The following is a 19,981-nucleotide window of genomic DNA, read 5'->3' on the forward strand; positions in this document are numbered from 1 at the left end:
TTTATGCAGTGCTGATATATATGTCCCTACTGTATGTTCCCATTACACAGCTATGAAAGACATGGTGTGGGAGCCACCAGAATAAACACTAGGGAGAAAACAGATGAAAAGGAAAAAACAGCTGGTGAGAAACTGCATCAAAAGCAACAGCAAAAATCAACAGAGGAAAGCCAGGCAGGAGCAGTTGCTTCTGCTGCAAGAGCCCAGGAGGAGTGCACAAAGCCCAGAAGGTTGTTGACTGTGGAGGCTGAAGAGTTCAGATGCCAAAGCTTCTACATCTTCAGTGAAACATCAACTCAATGAGATCAGCAAATATCCAGGTTTGAGCTGGCTCAAGCAGATGCACAGACCTGTGCCACCAGTCTTACAAAGTCTGAAGATGTAAACAATGCTTATACATTAAACTGGGAAATCATAATTAAATTACTTTTTCAAAAAGTTTCTTTCAAAAATTCGAAACAAAAATGTCATTCTAAACCCAAAACAAACCACAGGCATTAAGGATAAGAATGTAATTCTAAAATAAACAAAATATTTACTAAAAAACCTTTGATAACAAATGAGATAATCTCAATCCTGCATGAGTATACTTGAAAATATAGTTTTAAGTATCTGTTTGACACTTTTGCTTCAGATTTATTTTCCCTAAAGATTTCTAATATAGATAAACCTATACTTCAGCAAAGGCGTACTCAGAGCAAAAGCTACTCCTACACTGTACTATATGGTGAAGGGATCAGGCAGATGTTGCATAGTTATTACACAGAAGTTATAAATAGAATAGGAAAAACCCCATCGCTGCTTATTCAGCTTGGCAGAACTGAATGAGGTAAAGTGCACAGTAGAATCTTTTCCATTCAAGTAAATGTCAAGCATAGCATTTCAGTATCACACACTGATTTCATTAGGAAGCCTAGACCAAGAAAAAGTCAGATGTACTTCTCAGACAATATATGATTTTTAATACTACAATTTAAAAAATATTTTAAATTCTCTCTGATCATTTTCCCCTTGCCATTGCCTCTCCTTAAACTTTCATATTTTTAACTTAATTTTTTTAGTAAAAAATTAAATCATAAAATGTTCTAATCATAGCTTTCTCCTCATCCAAAATAATATTGCATTTAGATACTCCAATTTCTCATGTTTATGTTGAAATGCTGCATTTCAACAAAAAATAAACACACAATAGTGTTACTATTTTATGAAGGACAGATATTCCTTCTGAGAGTTATCTTCTGTACAGTCCTGAGCTGCTGCAAGACAGTTTGTTTTATAAAGTCATCTAAGCAGTATTTACTGAACTAAAAATGAAAGTGCTGTACAGCCCACGGAGAACAGAGGCTACTTTAGATGTCTGATGGTGAGCCATCATGATGGAAATCACATTTTCTCACAAGTTATTTTTAGTCAGAAAGGGATGTTAAGAATGATCAAAGGGAAAGACTGATGATCAGTAACAAATTTTTTGGAAAAACTAGCAGTGGGTCTATAGTAATGTCGTTATCCAGGACTCAAAAGAATATAGATATGATTTCCATAGATTTTGCCTTGATTATGGTGACAGAAATTCTAACAGCTTGCCAATATGATTATCACATGCACTCACACACGACAATATTCAGAAGCATAAAAGTATTTTAATGGTAATAAACACTAAGGAAGCTCTGAGCAGTCCAGGCTGGCTCAAGCCCCCTGAACAGCAGATGGCAGACTTGCAGCTTCAGAGATCATTATTAGCTAAACATTCTCATTTAATTTAATTTCATTTAATCTCATTTAATTTCAAATACTTCAAACAAATTGTACCTTCCTAATATCTATAAGTTTTAGATCTGCATATTTATAGAATAACCACAGTACATATAATTTATTGTCAGGATTGCATCCACTAAAATTGTCTGTGAGAGCAGTCATAGAGGCTTTTAGAATTTTTTCTCAAAATTAACACAAAATACACTGTAAAATTTTTACCATGATACACATTAAAATCTCTGTTCAGTGGGCCAGGAAAATCCACAGCTTTTTTGTTATACAAGTGCCAACACAAATGCTTCAAGACTGCAGAAAACTGGAGTGTCACAAACTGTCTCGAGAAGGCCAGACTACAGCTGTGCATGATCCAAGCACTACCAGTTTGTTCTCTGTCCTGCCACAGGCTAATAAACGCCACAACAGCTCAGCTGTAAAATCCACTGTGCCCTGCTTCAGAGCAGAACTCAGAGGGAAGAGCGGCCCATTAACATCAGTGAAAGCAAACCACGCTGCTTCCCTTTAAATAATGAGTCAGGAACATTTGGTCCAATGAGGGAGAAAATGTCTCAAAAAACTGTTCCCTGGTTGAATCTTACTTTTAATTCCTGATCCTGAATCCTTTTAACCCAGCCAGATGGGAATGAAATGGCTCGACTGACTCCCACCATACATAATAAGAGCCTCACCATGCACAGCCAGCTGCTCTCCCAGGTCCTTAAGGGGCTCCAGTTGTCAGTTCAGGCTAAGGTGAGCAGCCTGGCTGGCAGTGGGAGGGAAAGCTGTGCAACATGTGTGGACATTGTGCAGCTCTGAATTTCTAGGGTTTATCTGTGCAATGTATTTGAACACTATTTTTCACGTCTTTGGTGCTGATTACAGCCTCTGCTTAAGTTGTTTACAAATAAACACCATCGATATTACATCAGAAAGTACAAGTATTCAAAACTGCTCAAATGTAATAAATACTTTTTTAATATAAGTCAACCCTTCAGATATCATATATTCCTGTTCAATTCAGCAGTGGAATAAAAATAGAAGCTGTGGATCTGAATCAAAAAAGATTTGACAGTGCAAATGTTTTTTCTGCCACTCTGGTTAGTAATCAGGTACAAAAATAAGGTGCCTATTCCATGTGCTTAGTTGTGATTCTGCACAATTTGGAGTCTGGCCCACATCTAGGTCAGAGGAACGCCCTTTCCATCAAGACACAGCAATCATCTCCCACATTTGCGTCATTTCACATTCTGAAAGCTTTCATTCTGTAATAAATATGCCTTCTGCATGAGCTTGGGTGAGCAGACTGTACAGATCTCAGCACAGAGCAGGCAGAGCAGCAGCATGTGTGCTGAAGGACCTGCAACCCCCCAGGCAAGAACCGAGGGGCTGCAGAGCCCCGTGGCCCTGCTGAGTGCCCAGGAACACACAGGCTCAGAGCAGCAGGACTCCCCCAGGTCCTTACAGCACCAGCACACATGTCTGTGTCAACAACAGCCTGTCCAACCCTGGCTGTGCCCACAGGGACAGCAGTTATTACATGCAGACAAAGATTATATGTGTATACACACCCCAAGGGACAAATGAACTCCTTGAGAAACTTTCTGCACATGTTCCCCAAAGCCACTGCTGGGCCATGATGAGCCCCAGCTTCTGGGAGACCACAGGGCTGGGCTCCAACCCAGGAAAAATGACTCTGTGAGCAAAGGGGTGCTGTGTGTGAATAGTTATCTCTCAGTAATTAACTGAGTCATGCTACTGATAATGGCATTTGAATTAATAAAAAGTGTTCTAATATTGTGATCTGAGTCTCATCATCAATCCTCTATCAGTGAAGAGAGAATGTACAACATGTGTACATTAAATGAGTAGCACAAATTTAGGATCACTATTTAAGAAAGCAAAACACAAACCCACACATTTGTAAAGGCTCAGGTAAAGGAACACTTGAAAAAGACAACAATTAACTGCTCCTCAGTTGATGCAATGCCAAGTTCCTGTGTAAGCTCTCAAATCATGGCAAACACCAAATGATTCCAGCTGTTAGTCAGTCCCCTTAGACAGTTAACCTCCTAAATGACCTGTTCTTAGATTTGAAGCCTAAGGCCCTACTAGAATAAAGTGGCAGAGAATGATTGAAAATTATCAAGAATATAATCAATTACAATCAAAGATGTGTTCTGTAACTCTTTTAGCACTAATTTCCATGTATCTCATGTGACAAAAGGAAGATGTGAGATGTTTAATTCTTTCTCTTCAGTGACCATACAATATCCTTACAGTAATTATACATTCCATTGGACAACCAAAGCACAAATGCTACATCCCTCCTATTATATCACAGTTCTAATCAACTGCTGGGACAAAGCAATAAAGAAGTCTTTAGGGTTCTGCTGGGTGGTTCATACTTCTTGTGATGGCATTTTATGCAAGGTTTTCTATTTCTACAAACATGTTCTTTGAAAAGACCAAACAAGTGCATGTCAAGTCACAGTAAAACAGTTTCTTCAGCTCTGTGTACTTTCCCAGATACAGGTGAAGAACAAGATACTTAGAAAATAAATCCTGTCTGAAGATAAAACTGCTTACAGGAGAAAGGCAAAAAAGCAATCTGCACAACTAAAGACAGATTCAAGATTTCTATAATTTCCTCTTATTAAATATGCAGGGAGGATTCAGAAAACATTGTGATTATTTTTATGTAATCACTCTCTACTTGTGTTTGTCTGTCTCAAAGGAAAACAACCAGGAACCAGTATGGTCCCTTGTTGGTGCCTCAAGCATCTATGGAATGTATTGAAATATCTTCTCTTTAATATCAGTAGCCCTGCCTTGGTAAACATCTTACGAAGAACTTTACAAATGTATTTTTCTTAGAGGAAAAGAAATAAGGAATAAAGAGCAACAACACTTTCTTCTTCCTTTGATTATGACACATTAAAGCTGTCTAGAAATCCAGACAAAGCTTATTTCTCCTCTGTGCTAAACCAGAACTAAGCCAACAGTTTCATCTGCTGTGAAATCTGAGAGCCTCTATCAAAGACTAAGGATGCTTAAGTGAAGTCACTGTGTTTCTGTGCATTTTGATGGAAAACTGAAAGCAAGCAGTGTCACCTTGGTCAAGTGCTCCACTAAATTCCTGCATCATATCCTATGTCTAACCTGCCTTGATTTCATGTGCCAGGACAGTGCAGGATGTCCTGAGAAGAATGTAAGGAATGTATTTTGTGCTGGATCACTTAAGAAGAGGTTCTGCTCTCCTTCTCAAGAACTAGCAGCAAATCAGGATACCTATTGTAATTTCTAGGACCACACAGGCACAGCATTGTAATTCCAAAAACTCTGCTGCAATGTTTTTCTCAGGGCTTTTTCCAGTAAGGTATCAGCAGTTGGTATTTTTTACTTTTTCTGTCACCACTGTGAATGTAAGAGAGTTTTATGCCAAAAGCAGTGGCAACTACTGTGCAGTATGAGCCACACTGAGAACAGACAGGAATTTTTGCTGATTAACAAAGACACACCTCTATAAATCCTAAGACTTCGTACTATGTACATTTTGTAGGCTAAGATAAAAGTAGCTTCCACAAACCAGTGTAACTCAATGTGCAATTTTTAAAATATCCATTTACAATACAAGATTTAAAGTGACAATAAAATTCTTTGGAGAATAAACATATTTATTAAAACTTACGCTAATTAGGTGCACTGGAAAACTAAGGAGGAGCTCCTTTAATAATTAATTTATTTTAAAAACAAATTAATTCTTAACACTGGAAAAACAGAGTTTACAACACTAGCTGAAGTTTCCATGCCAAGTTTTAGAAGGAAAACTTGGCAGTCTTGCTTTATAACATTTACATCTAAATAAGCTTCCATGCCACAGCAACTTGTAAAAACATGATCACAAAAGGGTTTTCTCAGATCTAGAAATACTCTAACTCTTTGAAGGAACTCTAAATCCCATCTAAAAACAGTGTTCAGAAACAGCAAAATCACTGAGACTGCAGCACTTTAAAAGCGTGAAGTCTGATGCATTGGGATATTGACAAAATATTTACTAGAGTTTGTTTTTTGGGTTTTTTTTTATTATTTGAAGCTTCCTAATGCAAACTGGCTTGAGAAATAATTGAAGCCATTACTATAAAACTGGTCTGATTAATTGTCATGAATCAAAACAAAAGCAATCAATTGCATTTATTCTATGTCTCTGTAAGCAGAGAGAAATGCAGGCAAGGTCCTACTCAAGACCACTGAGTGTGGCTGCAGGACTGTGAGGTGCAGCCAAGGCAGACTGCAATGCAGCAGACTTCACCAGCATGAAGGTGGATCACTGCATGTGAAATTTAACAACACCAAAAGCTGACTGAAAGCAGTCACTAAGCAACTTTGCATATACAAAATAAACCAGCAACAGCTAAGTAGTCTAGACTTAGGTCCTACTGCCCTTACTCACCCTGGCAGCTCATTACTTATTTGAAAAAGATTGGGTTCAACCCCACAGGAGACAACAAAGCTGTATTCAAGCTCTGGCCTCTGTGACTCTGCTTGTGAGATTGCTAGAAAATCATAAAAGCAGTGAAATGACCCAGATATTTAGAAACCAATTACATCCCATCTGCAATGGATATGCTGACTTCAGAAAAATAATATTTCATTCCCTACAGGCAAGCGAACAAGAATCTTAAGCAAATGAAGTGTGTTTTATATAGAAGAAAGTCTTGGTGAAACATAATAATGAAAAATTAAAATTACAATTAGGCAAGAAATCATTCAGTTGCTCCTTTTATTTCTGCACAATCTTAAGCAAAATCTTACATTGATTGAAAACACTTAATTGCTTATTCAAACAACTGTATTTGTTGGAATTGTGTTACTCCTTGTACTTGGGGAAACAAGCCATTGGATTTTCCAATGAAATTAACTCAGAATTTTACACTTTTACAGAAGTGAAAGAGCTTTAAGATTAAACCCATGAAATCTGTGTATACAGAAATGAGTAAGAACAGTGAGCAACAATTCCATAAACAAGTCCTCAATATCTCCTCCCTTTTTTAAGGCCTTGATGCATTTAAACTAATGCAGATCACGATTACATTTCAACAGAAATATTGCCAATTACAGACTTTTATAATTAATTAATAAGAAAAATGATAAAGTGGGAAATAGTTTTGCACAAAATCAAAGTTTTCACAAGTCTTTTCACAACTGTTTTTTTAAAAATACTTTGAAATTACTAGACAATCATAATGGCCAAAAGAAGGTGGCTTTTCATTCTGCTGAAATTTGTGTCTTGCATGCTATCACAAGAGAAGTCATACAGCAGCAGACCAAAAAAAGACTAAACATATCATTAGCAAAATAGTTCTGTGAATTTTGCTTGCATTTTTATTTAATTGTTATATTTTTACCTTTATTGAAGAAGCTGCATAGAGCATATCCTCAAGACTGAAATGGCAACACTGGTTGAGGTATTCCTGACAAAATTCTTGAATCAACTGTAGATTATACAGGCTGTCAGCCAAAGACATTGTATCTTTCAAGCAAATATCTAAAAAGGAAGAAAAGAAGCAAAGATTAGATACAACTACAGATTTGCAAAATAGTGTTTTTAGGCATTTATAGATTCAGGAGCGTTTACTGGATAATTTCCGCACCACGCCTCCCTACCAGAGATTTATTTTTCTAATTCAGAAACTAAAGCAATTATTAATCTACATTTAAGCTTTGCATTTCTAAATATTTAAATATTTTTATGAAAATTAATTTTGCTTTTCACTGTTGACAAGTCAATTTATTTCTGTTTTGCCTTTTGTGAAAATGTATGCTATTCTCTCACCCCACCTATTTCCATGTAATGGAAAAATACATTTAATCACTAATATAACTTTTAAAATGTAACTAGATTCTCTATAGAACAATGGCAGTAAGAAATATGCACATTTTTGCATACATTGCACTGTTCATATTAGTTCTTTGTCTTTAAACAAGGACCTAAGAGCACAATTCAGCATCAATGAGCCTGAATCTTCAGAAAAAAACAGCCTGGTCTTAGGTATTCGTGTTTGTGGATTGAGATGTTTGAGATGAGATTTTCCAAGGAGCTGAAGGCTTTATATGAATTAGCATTCTCTGTTTGAAAGTGCTATTTAAAGACAAAGAAGTGGTGGCTGTGAATGGACTTGTGCAGTTATACAGTATTCTCTGACTACTCTTTAAGCCCAGGTGGCCCCTGTTGTCTTTTTATGACTGCTTCTTGGAAAGTTAAATAGCAATAATAAGTCCCATGAAAAAAAGACAGTCCTCTTAAAAAAAAAGGACTGAAAAAAAGAATTAGATATACTTCCAGAGTATGCATCAGATTTTATTCCTAAAGCAACAATGTATGACAGAACTCCACATAAATTTTGAATTGTTAATGATAAAAGTTTCTTCATAAAAGGAATCTGCTTTGATGCCAGCAGGATAAAGATTCCCATATTAAAGAAAATCAGACATAGTCCATAATTCCAACCCCACAGATGATGATCAATAGGAAAAAATGTTTGACTAAACTGACTGAAATGAGATTAAATTTAGAAATGCCAAATGTGAAGTCATACATTTGAATCTAATAAAATCCTAATGTGATTCACTGACTGAAGGTGATATAGAGCAGGGAGTTACCATGTATTAGCCAGTGTAAACATCTGTGCCTTTGGCATCACGTAGCTACGGAAAAAACAAACATGATGCTAAAACCAATCAGAAAATTTATTTCCAGCAGTGACAGAGGAGCACTGCAGAAGGCAGGAGTGGGGTATCAGTCTGGGTTTCTCTGCACAATTACAACCATCTATGGTCAACAATGATAAACCCAAACTGGATAAGTTGCAGAGAAAGACTTTCGAGGATAATAATGAGAATGGAAATCTATTTCAGCAAGGGAGACTGAAAAGGCTTGGTTCAGTAGCCTGGACTAAAACAAGAGGAAGAAAACAGACCAAAAATGTGAAATCAGATTAGAAGCTATTCAAACCAAAGGACAGTGCTGCAAGAACAACAAAGGCACATCAGACAGGCTACAGGCACACTTAGGTAAAGACCAAGAATGAAATCTAAAATCATGTAAAATCATGAGTGCAGATTTTCAAGATTGACAGTTTTAAGACAGAACAAGATAAATTCATGAAAGGGAGTATATAATTTTGTACAATAGTCAACTTCTTGACTCAACAGGAGTCCTTTCTAGTTCTGCATTCCTTCAAGGAAACCTAGATTTGAAATTGAAATGAAGACATAATGAGAAGAATTGATCTACTTCAGACTACAGAGAACCCTAGAATACTTTTTTCTTTTTTGTCAATGCATTTTTAAGCATTCTTGCATATGTATTTTTATTAACTGCCTTCTTTAGTTTCAATACAGAACCAAATCTCAGTAAAATTCAAGATGCATCAAAAATTATATTACCTAAGTACAGGGGAGATGAGCAAAATCTTATTAAAGTGTTTTTGGAGTACCTTTGAATTTACTTCTGAGACAATGACATACACATTTGTGTCTTTAGGGAAGATGATGTCAGGACACTTAACAAGAATATTAAACTCAAGTTTCAAAGATGACATGTGCCCTGCCCTGTTTAAAGCCAGCTGCTGGAGGAAGGTGCTGGTCACACAAGACACACAAAACCTTTCAGATTGTGTCTTCTCAGCCAGGCTGGAAGAGGACAGAGGGACCAGGTGTTACCCCAGCCAACCACCCAAGTTTTAATTCTCCCCTAATCACATATAATAGTATGTATTTGGCTGCAATGTTTATGTAAATTGAAAGTTCTATTTATCAAAATTCTCAAGTTGCAGAAGAAAGGTGAATGAATGCATCTGTGTGCCTTTCATCTTCAATGCCTACTGTGCTGGAAGCTCCCTATAAAGTGGTTGTGTATATGAATTCCAGATTTCAGAACTTAGCAAGCTTTAAAACCTTCTTCATATTCCTGGATTTCTCAGGATGTTTCTGTCTAAGTGTTCCCACGACATCAAAGGTATCATAGAAAGAACACAGGCAGAAAATGATGGGTGTTAGCTGCCAAGATATTTTACAGCTCTTAGTTGCCAAGAGGAAGGTATAACTTTACCAGGCTGCTGGGCAAAAGAATGAGATGAAGCTGCTCATCATCACAGACAATTGCTATCATAGAACAGCACGACACCAATACATTCTACACTATACATTTTTGGTTACTCTATAAATGATCCAGGTAGGTCTCAGGTGAACTAAAAGCCCAGAATACAGAGTAACTATTTGCCATGCAGTGCATCTATGCAGAGCCTAACTCTAAACTCTTCTAAGTTTTGTATCTGTAACTGCTCAGATTCACAAAAAGCACTTAGGCAGCTTCAAGAATAAGAGTTTTGCAGGTTGTTTCAAGTCTGTTTATTTTAGTGTGACAACATAAAAGCGAGCGCACCAGGGAAGGACATCTGGGCTCCTTTTATTTAAATGTAAAAGGAAATGGGCAGAAGTTTATATCAAACCCACCACATTCACATTATGCCTGCTGTATATTGCATTTAAGCACTTTCCTTCACACAGTTCTCAAACACAGACATTTAAACTTTTATGACCACTTATACAAGCTGAAAGACAAGCCAGACATACCCTCCAGTTTAATGATATCTGGACAGTAGAAGTGGATCAGGGCAGCTAGAGCACAGCCATCTGTACCATCCTTCAGCAGATTCTCCACCAGTGGAATGCAGGGCAGCTGTTTGAGCAATGTTTGCTCCTTCCGGTAACGAGCCTACAATTTGAAATGGAGAAATTTAGAGAAACAATGGCTCTGAAACATATGAAGAAACATATTGATACTAAAGGTTTTACACTGTTAGTGAAATGCAGTATTCAAGAAATAGCTGAATATTCTCAGTATTCTATTTCCTAAAACTATTCATGTTATGCTACATTTTGAACAGGATAAATAATATCTAAGAGGAAAGGAACAATGCTAATACTGAGCTTAGCCTTCAAAATTACCAAGTTTTGATAATCTCTCTATAGCACACTAAACTAAATAACATTCTATGCCTTCATTAAGATTTAACAGTCATTATTATACAATCAAAAATGATCTATGTGCCAACACAGTGAGACAAGTCCTTAGTTCGTGCAACTTCAGTTTACTGGCAAATCCCGTGATTCTGAAGTTAACACACCTGAGTATCTTGCCCAAAATCTCACTCATATAACTGACTTAATGGCAAATACAGAAACAAGGAAATCTGCATTTGATCAACTCCATTTTTATTAATAGCATGTGTCACTATAAGCAGTCATAAACACAGAGAAATATTAATGGTCAACTGTTATGACCATGCAGTGACCCAGTAATAAATGGAAATATTTCAAAAAGCAAGTCAGCATACAAAGAGATCATTGGGTTAGAATATTGATAAAGCATTTATCTGCAGTGAATATATTTTCAATGGGTTTCTTTTTTTGTGTGTGTGATAGGAGAGGAGGGTTTACTGAAAAAATGGACTTAACATCATTCCTATTTTTTTCCACTTCCTGGGAAAACAAACGGAGGTGGAAAAAAGTGACATAATTTGTTCATATTATTTTAATTTATTCCTATTATTTACTAAGACATTTTAAAAACAGTAGTGAAGGGTTACTGCTGTATTCATACCACAGAACTGTTATGAGTAGGAGAGTGTTTTTGAGTTAATTTTAATCTATTTAAATGCATCTACACACACTGAACTGCCAGTCTCCCTGTAGGGACTCTCAGAAGTCTTTGTGGAAATCACCCAGCAAGGCTAAAACTGACTGTTCCCACCTCCCACTCCACCTTTTGGCTGTGCTGGAGCAACTGCTGATGGGACTGTACCAAAACCATTGGTCCAACTACAGCAATTCTCTCCTCCTTTGCTTTTACAGTGAATGAGTGCATGAGCAGGGATGGAGGTTTTATGGGTGGGGTAGGAATTGTTTAAACCATCTGTGCATGTAAAAAGGTCGGTGGAACCACAGACTAACCCTGAGGGCTGCACTTACTGTCACTGGATTTCTGTTAAGGATCACGTGGGATTATTTTAGTGAATGTCAGTATCCCTTAACTGGCCTAAGTAAAAGCCTAATCTGGCAACAGCATCCACATCAGTTCTAGAAAAACAAAGGGCTTGTGCTTGGCCTAGAGAACTTATACCTCGAACAATTAATAATTTAAAAAACTCCTGAGATTTAGTTGTTATTTCATGCTTTTAGTATAGTTGTAGTTGTGTGTCAAATACACTTTATAAAAATGAAAATCCCATTTTTGTGTGCTAGAGGAAACATTAACACCAAACAAAAATCATATCCCTGTTATGCATTATTAATATGCTTTTCTCTATGTTCTTAATACTCCCTAGTATCTAATGAAATAGGCCAATTATAATTGCAGTGAAAGTTTATCCTTTCTCACTCTATGGCAATCCAGTGACCCACTATGATGATAATGTTCTAAGTTTTAAATTCCATGTTATTATGTCCATGTATGTCCTCCTGAACATACTGAAATTAAGTCTATGAAATACCCCAATTTAATTATGATTAAGCATCAATAATGGTAACTGATACAGATACAGGATAGAGATGGACTGAACATCATGATCCAACAAGCTTGATTTAATTTATATATTCTTTTGAATAGTATCTTTTAATGGAGTGTTCAAAAATATTTGAAATTGACAACGTAGTGGTGTTGCACAGTAAATCCTCTGAAAATGTACACTTGACTTTGATGATGATGCCTTCACTGGCCTTATGAACAGTGCCCACCCATGCTAGAAACTATGTCATATCTTTGAAGTGGACACAGAGGATTTAATTCATTGTAGGGAATGCCAGGCACATTACCTCAGGAAAGATAAACTCATATAACCTGATCTGCTAGGTTCATTGGTGTATAACAGGCATCATGTTTCAATTTGGTTGAAAAGATAAAAGAAATTATACTGAAAAAATGAAAGACACTGGTAATTGCACTGCATTTTAAACAAACTTTCATTTGAAGAAACTCTTCTCATCAGCTGCAGTGTTTGCTACTAAATACATATGCAATAATGCAAAAGATGAACTTCTACATTGTAATGCTCTAGGGCTAATTGAAATGAAAATGCTAATACAGGAATCTTGTTTCTGAGATCCTAAACCATCCTGATTTAGCATCTTTGAGCTTATTCCACTTAACCTAGTCTAGGTATAGTTGAGACACTTGCCTAGAAACGAGGTCAGCTAAGGATGAACCACCAGCACCAGCTACCCTGTCATAAGTGCTTGTGTGTATTCAGAGTTAATCAGTAACAATGAGAGCTCTTACACATTTACCATACAGTAGATAACATGTTAGAAATGTACTTATCAGAGTTTTTAGCTGCCTCTATGCTCAGGAATATCTGTCACTAGGAAATGTGCTCCTTTCTAAAGGGAAGAGACAGAAGTCTGGCTGAAGTGATAGAACAGCCTGAGTATTATCAGTAGCACTTGGAGTTTAACTGCATCCCTACTGAACTAACAACACAAAGTAACATAAATACCAATAATTCAAGCTGTTTACAGATAACTGGCAGGCAAACTGGGTTAGCTTCTCAACAGATGGAGTATTTTAGAGCTGAATATAATTTTTATGCAAAGGAAGAGACTCACTAGTAAACCAACACCCTAGACAAAAACAGAACACAGACACTCTGAAATTGTTTTCAAGGAGCCTTACTTTGACAAAATAAGACAAAAAAAATTGTGGTATCATGGTCCATCTTATATTTTTTCTGCATTATTCTCTCCAATTAGTTACACTACCTTAATTCCAAAACAAAATTAAAGGGCTGTACTGTGAAGAGTATCTGTGTGTGTCACAACTGTAATAGGTACCTTTATAGGGCAATTGCCCACAGAGATTGTCAGGAGTCTGAACACTGCTCAGGCTGCTGGAGACAGGACTCCTAAACTGCTTTTCCAGACTGAGTAATTTTTCTTGTTGCTTACATGCAACTGCCTTGTTATTTTCAATTTCTTTTGCAATGTAAGAACAGTGTTTCCCTACCTAGGGCAACAAATACCTGAGGGACTGCTAGATCAATTATTTGGTAATCTTTAGAGCAGTGATAGATGGCAATTAGTTCTGTGGAATTCAGATAAGAAGTATGCAATATTGCATATACCTGAACAGCTGCTCCCAGCCAAACCTTGCCAAATAAACAATCTGAATGCACATCAAGTGTGAATTCCCACATGACAGAGGAAAGTAATGATAAGGTAACACAGCACAGAGAAAACAAACTTTATATTATTGCAGACATGAAAAGTTATTTTTAAATTATTTTAGTGAAATTATAGTCTCACTAAAAGTAGGCTGCTTTGGGTAATTTTGTGTGGGGAGAGATTAACAGCAGTCTTAAATCAGATGAAAATGGGCAATTCTAGATGAATACTGTAATGATTGCATATGCTTAGAATAAATTTCAGATTACATGTAGTATCAACAATCAAAAATTACTTGTGCAAACCTCTTTTAAAAAGAGAATTGGTATCAAATAGCATGTGTTTATTGGAAGTTTATGAAAAAGTAGTTTATAAATGTTCATTTGACATCAGTTAATAACAGGTAGCACTGCCTTTTACAAATCCACTGACTGCCTGAAAAGTAATTCCTCATCCAGCATCACATTTCACATTTCTTTTGCACAGATTACCTTGCAAAACAGGCTTCTGCAAGTATGCACTCCTTTGCAGGGCAATCTCTTGTAAAATTATCTTATACAGACAAATGAAATGAATGATTAGACCAGCATGACATGGACAAAGCCATTCCCAAAATAAGCAACTTGATCAAAGTGAAGCAGTTGGGCAAACTTACAGGAACCAGTTTCCAAAACCATTTGGTAGGAGACTTCAGAGGAAGCAGTAGGAAAAAAGGATAAAAGCAAAAAGCAAAGAAAAAAAAAAAAAAAAAGGAACATTTTATCAGATTTCATAAATTACTTTTATAAAGCAATTTTCTTTAACATTCTCAGTTTTGTATAACAGTGAGTTGTAATTTAATGGCAAGCATAAGTGCACTGTAACCTCTGCGTATTGAGCTAATTAGCAGCAATAACACTGGAGAAATACGTCTGCACTCTTTGTAGATCAACATTATAATTTTCCCACATGAACAGCTAAGATTGTCAGATCAATGCAGTTTTATGAAATGCTTTCACACATCTAATTGTACTCTACATATGCAATCCGACTGAAGAATTCATTTGAGACTTGAAGTCATGATATCACAAGTATCAAAATGAACTCCAGCAGCACACAGGGGGAAGCAGGGAAGCTAAAGCAATGAAAAAAGGGATAAACACACTGTAGTACAGTACACCCAACTGCAGTGAAGCTTGTGTTAGTTACTTCAAGCCAAACAGTAACATTCAACAATATTTTAAAACAATCATATGACAGTTTTCAGGACAACAAGAGGTACAGGCAGTTATATTTTTACAATGACAAATCACATTAGCATCAGCTGCATGATGTGCAATGACCTGAAATGTAGATGGAGTTTTGACTACTGGCAGAGGAATTATAAGAACTAATACATAAACCTCTAAACTCATACACAATCAAAAAAGTACTAATCTGAAGCACACTAATTTTTTCTGCAACTCTGTGCACTAGTCTGACATAATACTTTTAGTATTAAGAATAGAAATATTATGTACCAGTACTATAAATACACAAAGAAAACGTCACCACTCTATTGATTTCATTGTAGAAAAGTAAAAATCAAACCCATTACCGAAGCACAGGAAAGAATTTATTTTGCTTTTAATGAATACAAATATTTTCTGGAAATGGTAAAAATGTAGTTTAAAACTAGCACTGAACAAACTGCTAGGGAACCTTATTATTTTATGATGTTGTTAAAATATTGGGCTTCTGAAAAACCTTGAAAACAACTGTAGTAATGACACAGAGCTTTTATGGAAAAAAGCTATTGTGCACTAATGGGTGTGCAGTAGCAACACAGCTGTTCTCAACATTTCACTGAATGGCAGCAGGGAAGAATCCCAAAGGCACTTAGAAGAAATCAACTACAAGAGGCATGTCAGTGTGCAGCTCTGGACATTTCTGTTACTAAAGCACTTTACATAGGATTCAGATTCTCTTAACCTCACTAAAAATAGTCAGTCTATGGAAAAAAAAAATACAAATTTGAAAAGAAATTACCTTAATTTTCAACTGCAATCAGGAATTCTAAACCGTATCATAAAGCAAGGTTTTGGCTAAACTGCCCGAGGTCAGACCTAGGCTGCCTATTATTCTATTTAACACTGTCAGGAACAGAGTTCTTGCATTTATCAAAGTGCAGCATATTTAAGACCTGGACTCACAAAGTCCATCAATGTCTAAAAGCTAGGCTGAAGAAATACTCTTTGGAAAAAAGCACACATTCATTTCAATTCCAAAGACCAGCTCTCCCCTAACAGTAACAACTCAAAACTAGTAATCCAATATATATTTTTATTTATCCACTTGGTTGAAACTGTGATTGAGATAACTATGAATATGCTTCAAAGGGGTGAAAGACCTTTGAAATTTAAATTCAAACATACCATAAGACTTATAAATATATATTTTCTAAGGCCACATAAAGGAAATGAGATTAAAGAAAAGTTGAAGTCTCTCGGACAACCTGAGAATTCAGTGGCTGTTGAACTGTCACTTTAGATCAGCAAGAATAAAATTTTTTGCCCTGGAACTTCACAAAAATCAGTCACTGTGAAACAAACTAAGAACAAAATAGTCCCTCAGGTTGATAGTCTATGGTTTTACATGATGTTTTTTTTTAATCCCTCCTAACAAAAAGTTTTAAACATGGCTATGATAAATTTATTTCCATATAAATTTATCATCTTATGGTGCCAAAACACAATAGTCATGCCTTTCATTAACTGCTTGTTTCTGCTATCTTCCTTGCACCATCATTTGTGTTCATGCAGCTGTGCACTGATTGGATCAAGAAGCTAATTCTGCTGCAAACTTTTCTTCTTTACAGGTTAGCTTTTGGTAGCAGTGTGGATTTACGACACATTAAATTCTAGTGGAAAGTGGAACTACAGTGTTAGTATTTTACCTTCACACAAGAGGGTTGCACTGTTTAAACTGATCTTACAAAAAGTTTGAAGAATTCAGGTACTTAAATGAAGTTACATTTGTTTCTCTCACAGGATTTGCCTTTGACTTAAATCTGTTACAACTGATTCAGTCTAAACCACGGAAGCAGACAGAAGAAGAACAAGTTTTTGGGAAAGCTCCAACTACACTGAAAATCAGCAATTTAACCAGTGCAACTGTATATTCATTACACATTATTCAGTGGAAGCCTGAAAATCAAAACTATCTACTACAAAACTTGAAATCCTAATTCTGAAAAGAGATGCAGAGACTACCAGAAAGAGATGAGGTTACCGCAAATCACCAGCTGATCAAGGTCCACAGAGGACTACCTGGAACTAAAAATCACACACACTCCTTCCTCTCTTATCTTCTACAGACAGCTAGTAGCAGAAGACAGGGAAAGAAAACAAAAGGAACCTCATAATCTGTTAATATTGATTTTATCTATCCAGACATAGAAAATAGGTATCTCATAATTTGTAGTATCTAATAATCTGTATTTGATCGTTAAACCTTTTGTAAATGTAGAAATTTACTATTCATAGCAAAAAGATTCACCACAGTTCTATAACAACACAGTAATACAGTTTGACAGGTTTGAGGGCTACATTGAAATTATTTTTCCACAACTGATTAATTTACAAATGTATAACTGTAGGAAAATATGAAATTATTACATGTTAACTTTGTTTCACCTTTTAGGTTCCTAATTTTCCTGCTTCTTGGCCAGAAATTAAACCTAAAGAACAGCTTTCCCTATTGACTAAAATGATCTACTCTTCTCATGTTTGGCCATCTCTAATCAGCAGAAGGGGCATTCAGAATTTAAATTTAGTTCAGGTTCAAGACCTGACCAGACCTTGGAAACTTTGAAACTTAAATAAAGAAGAGTTTTGTCTAGAAAAGGGAGATAGCAAAGCTGCTTAAACTTTCATATGGGGTTCACCATTTGAACTGCTAAATGCCTTGGTAACATGGAGAACATAAATTAAAAAGCCCCATGCTAAAAATGATGGTGGAAGACTGAAAAGCTGAACAATGGATAATTCCAGTTCCCCTTCATGCTAAGTTTTAATAAAGAAATAGAAGCAGTAGTTATGAATTTAAAAACATCAAAGAAAGAATATAAAAACAATTCAGATACTGATAATTAAGCTAGAACTATAATATGAGCATAGAAAATGCTATATATATATACAGGTATAGTTTAATTTTTCAAAAAAATTAAAAATCATGTAGTAGGGCTTTAGTTAATACAAAGGCAGAGTTTAATTCCCCCCTGCTCACCTTTTAAAAACTACGAATATCTATTGTTACTAATAATTAATGCCAAGCACAACATGAAATTAAAAATTCTATATGTATTTCAACAAGACCCAAACCTGGTACAGGAATTCAGCTACAGCTCTTTCACAGCTTTGCTGAGTGCAGAGGTAAGGCCAATACCATCAGTGATTCTGTGCTTTTAAAGGTGGAATACATGGGCTGATGCAATATAGAGACAGAAAGTCAGTGTAAAACACCTGGGCATCTGGGAATGAACACTAAGAGATGCTTGCCAGGAGCCACATGATAATTTAACAGAAGCTCCTGTTAGAAATGCTGGCCAACTTGATTTGATGTGATGGACTCATCCAATGCATCTGCATTAGTTTTCCTGTAAAGCCAGCACTCAGTATAACCCTCAGTTAAGAGATACAGGGTTTAGTTGGGATGTTTCATGTGTTTCTAAACCTCAGATGTTTGCATGCATGCAATGACCATTACCTTTAGGAAAAGTAAGTGGAAACTTGAGAAATACTGTGAGACATATGACTAAAAGAAAAGCTGAGATATCAGAGCAGTAAATTAACCATCAGTTGAACAGTTTCTCAAAGAAAACCTGGAATTAAATAATCTTCATGATAATACAACCCCCAAGCACAGAATACCTTACTTGACAATGTAATTTATGCAGCTGAATCCCTAGTGAGGCAAAAAACATAACATGAACGTGGGATAAAAGTATCAAAAAATCAGTGTACAGAAGAGATGGCCTTAAATATACATTTTTTCCATGATATGGCAACTGTTGCAGGATTTTGCTGTTTTGCTAATGCATTTGTACCTTGGCCAACAAAACTGGGCTCTTGTGTTCCGTTAAAGCTTCACAACTTGTCTAAAACACCACAATACCATTTTTAGGTAAATGTGTTATTCCCCTGGGTCCATTTATGGGATCAGTTACAGGCTATATAAATCTTTCAACAATTGATTTTGAAATGGTGACAATGAAGTTAAATTATACACTAAAAATTTTTGCCCTTTTACTCCTAATATAAATTGCAAACTATAACTGAAAATAAATATTACTGAATTTTACAAATACAGATGGTTCTATTGAATTGCTCTGATAACAGTTTTCACTTTGATATATATTTGTTTATCATACTAAGACACTCATGCACTTTTGATTTTCAAAATTGTTCTCATCTTTCTAAGTGACCTAAAAGCCACATAAAACTTCTTACTATTATTTTCAGGAAAAAGAAAAACCACTTCAGGACAGAAGAACACAGGTTATCTCCCCAGCCTCTGTTTACTTTGTTTTATCTAAATTTGAGAAATGAACTGGTTAAGAACTTATTCTCCAGTTTTCTATGCTACTGTCACTACTGAACACAGTTTAAATTTTCCATGGCAGGGTACATGCACCAGGGTCACACTGTTATTGTAAGAACCACCATTTTCTCTTGCTGAATCACATTAGCCTTCATTGGCATTCCTTATATTAAAAAAAAAATCCCTATAAATGCTATGATATTCACTACACTCATGTTTTTTGAAGCTGAGCATTTAATCCAGGCTGGGAACATGCCACTCCCTCAGAGTGGCACTGAAAAAGAGGCAGCAGCTTCTGTGAGAACAGGCCAGGCTGGGAAGGAAGATTGCAGCCCTGCAGCAGCTTGGAAACCTGGGCTGCATTCACGTGCAGGGACAATACCAAAAGGTGTTCAGACTGATTACCAATTCTTCAATAAGAGTTATAGCACAGTAGGGTAAAGGATCTTTC

General features: G+C 36.1%; 1 protein-coding gene across 4 annotated transcripts in view; it reads right to left on the reverse strand.

Moving 5' to 3' along the window:
- Window positions 1–19,981, reverse strand: part of CAMSAP2 (calmodulin regulated spectrin associated protein family member 2) — a 78,807-nt gene that overhangs the window by 17,403 nt on the left and 41,423 nt on the right. For 2 of the 4 annotated variants that reach the window (XM_083867424.1, XM_083867423.1), the window contains exons 5-7: window positions 14,627–14,659; window positions 10,387–10,528; window positions 7,158–7,297 (exon numbers count right to left, since the gene is read on the reverse strand). In XM_083867424.1, the coding sequence (XP_083723550.1) occupies window positions 7,158–7,297; window positions 10,387–10,528; window positions 14,627–14,659 (315 nt within the window). The remainder of the gene's footprint in view (window positions 1–7,157; window positions 7,298–10,386; window positions 10,529–14,626; window positions 14,660–19,981) is intronic. The other 2 variants (XM_083867426.1, XM_083867425.1) reach the window with 1 other exon arrangement.

The sequence above is a fragment of the Zosterops lateralis genome (assembly GCF_965231275.1).
Source record: "Zosterops lateralis genome assembly, chromosome: 9".
NCBI classification, from domain to species: Eukaryota; Metazoa; Chordata; class Aves; order Passeriformes; family Zosteropidae; genus Zosterops; species Zosterops lateralis.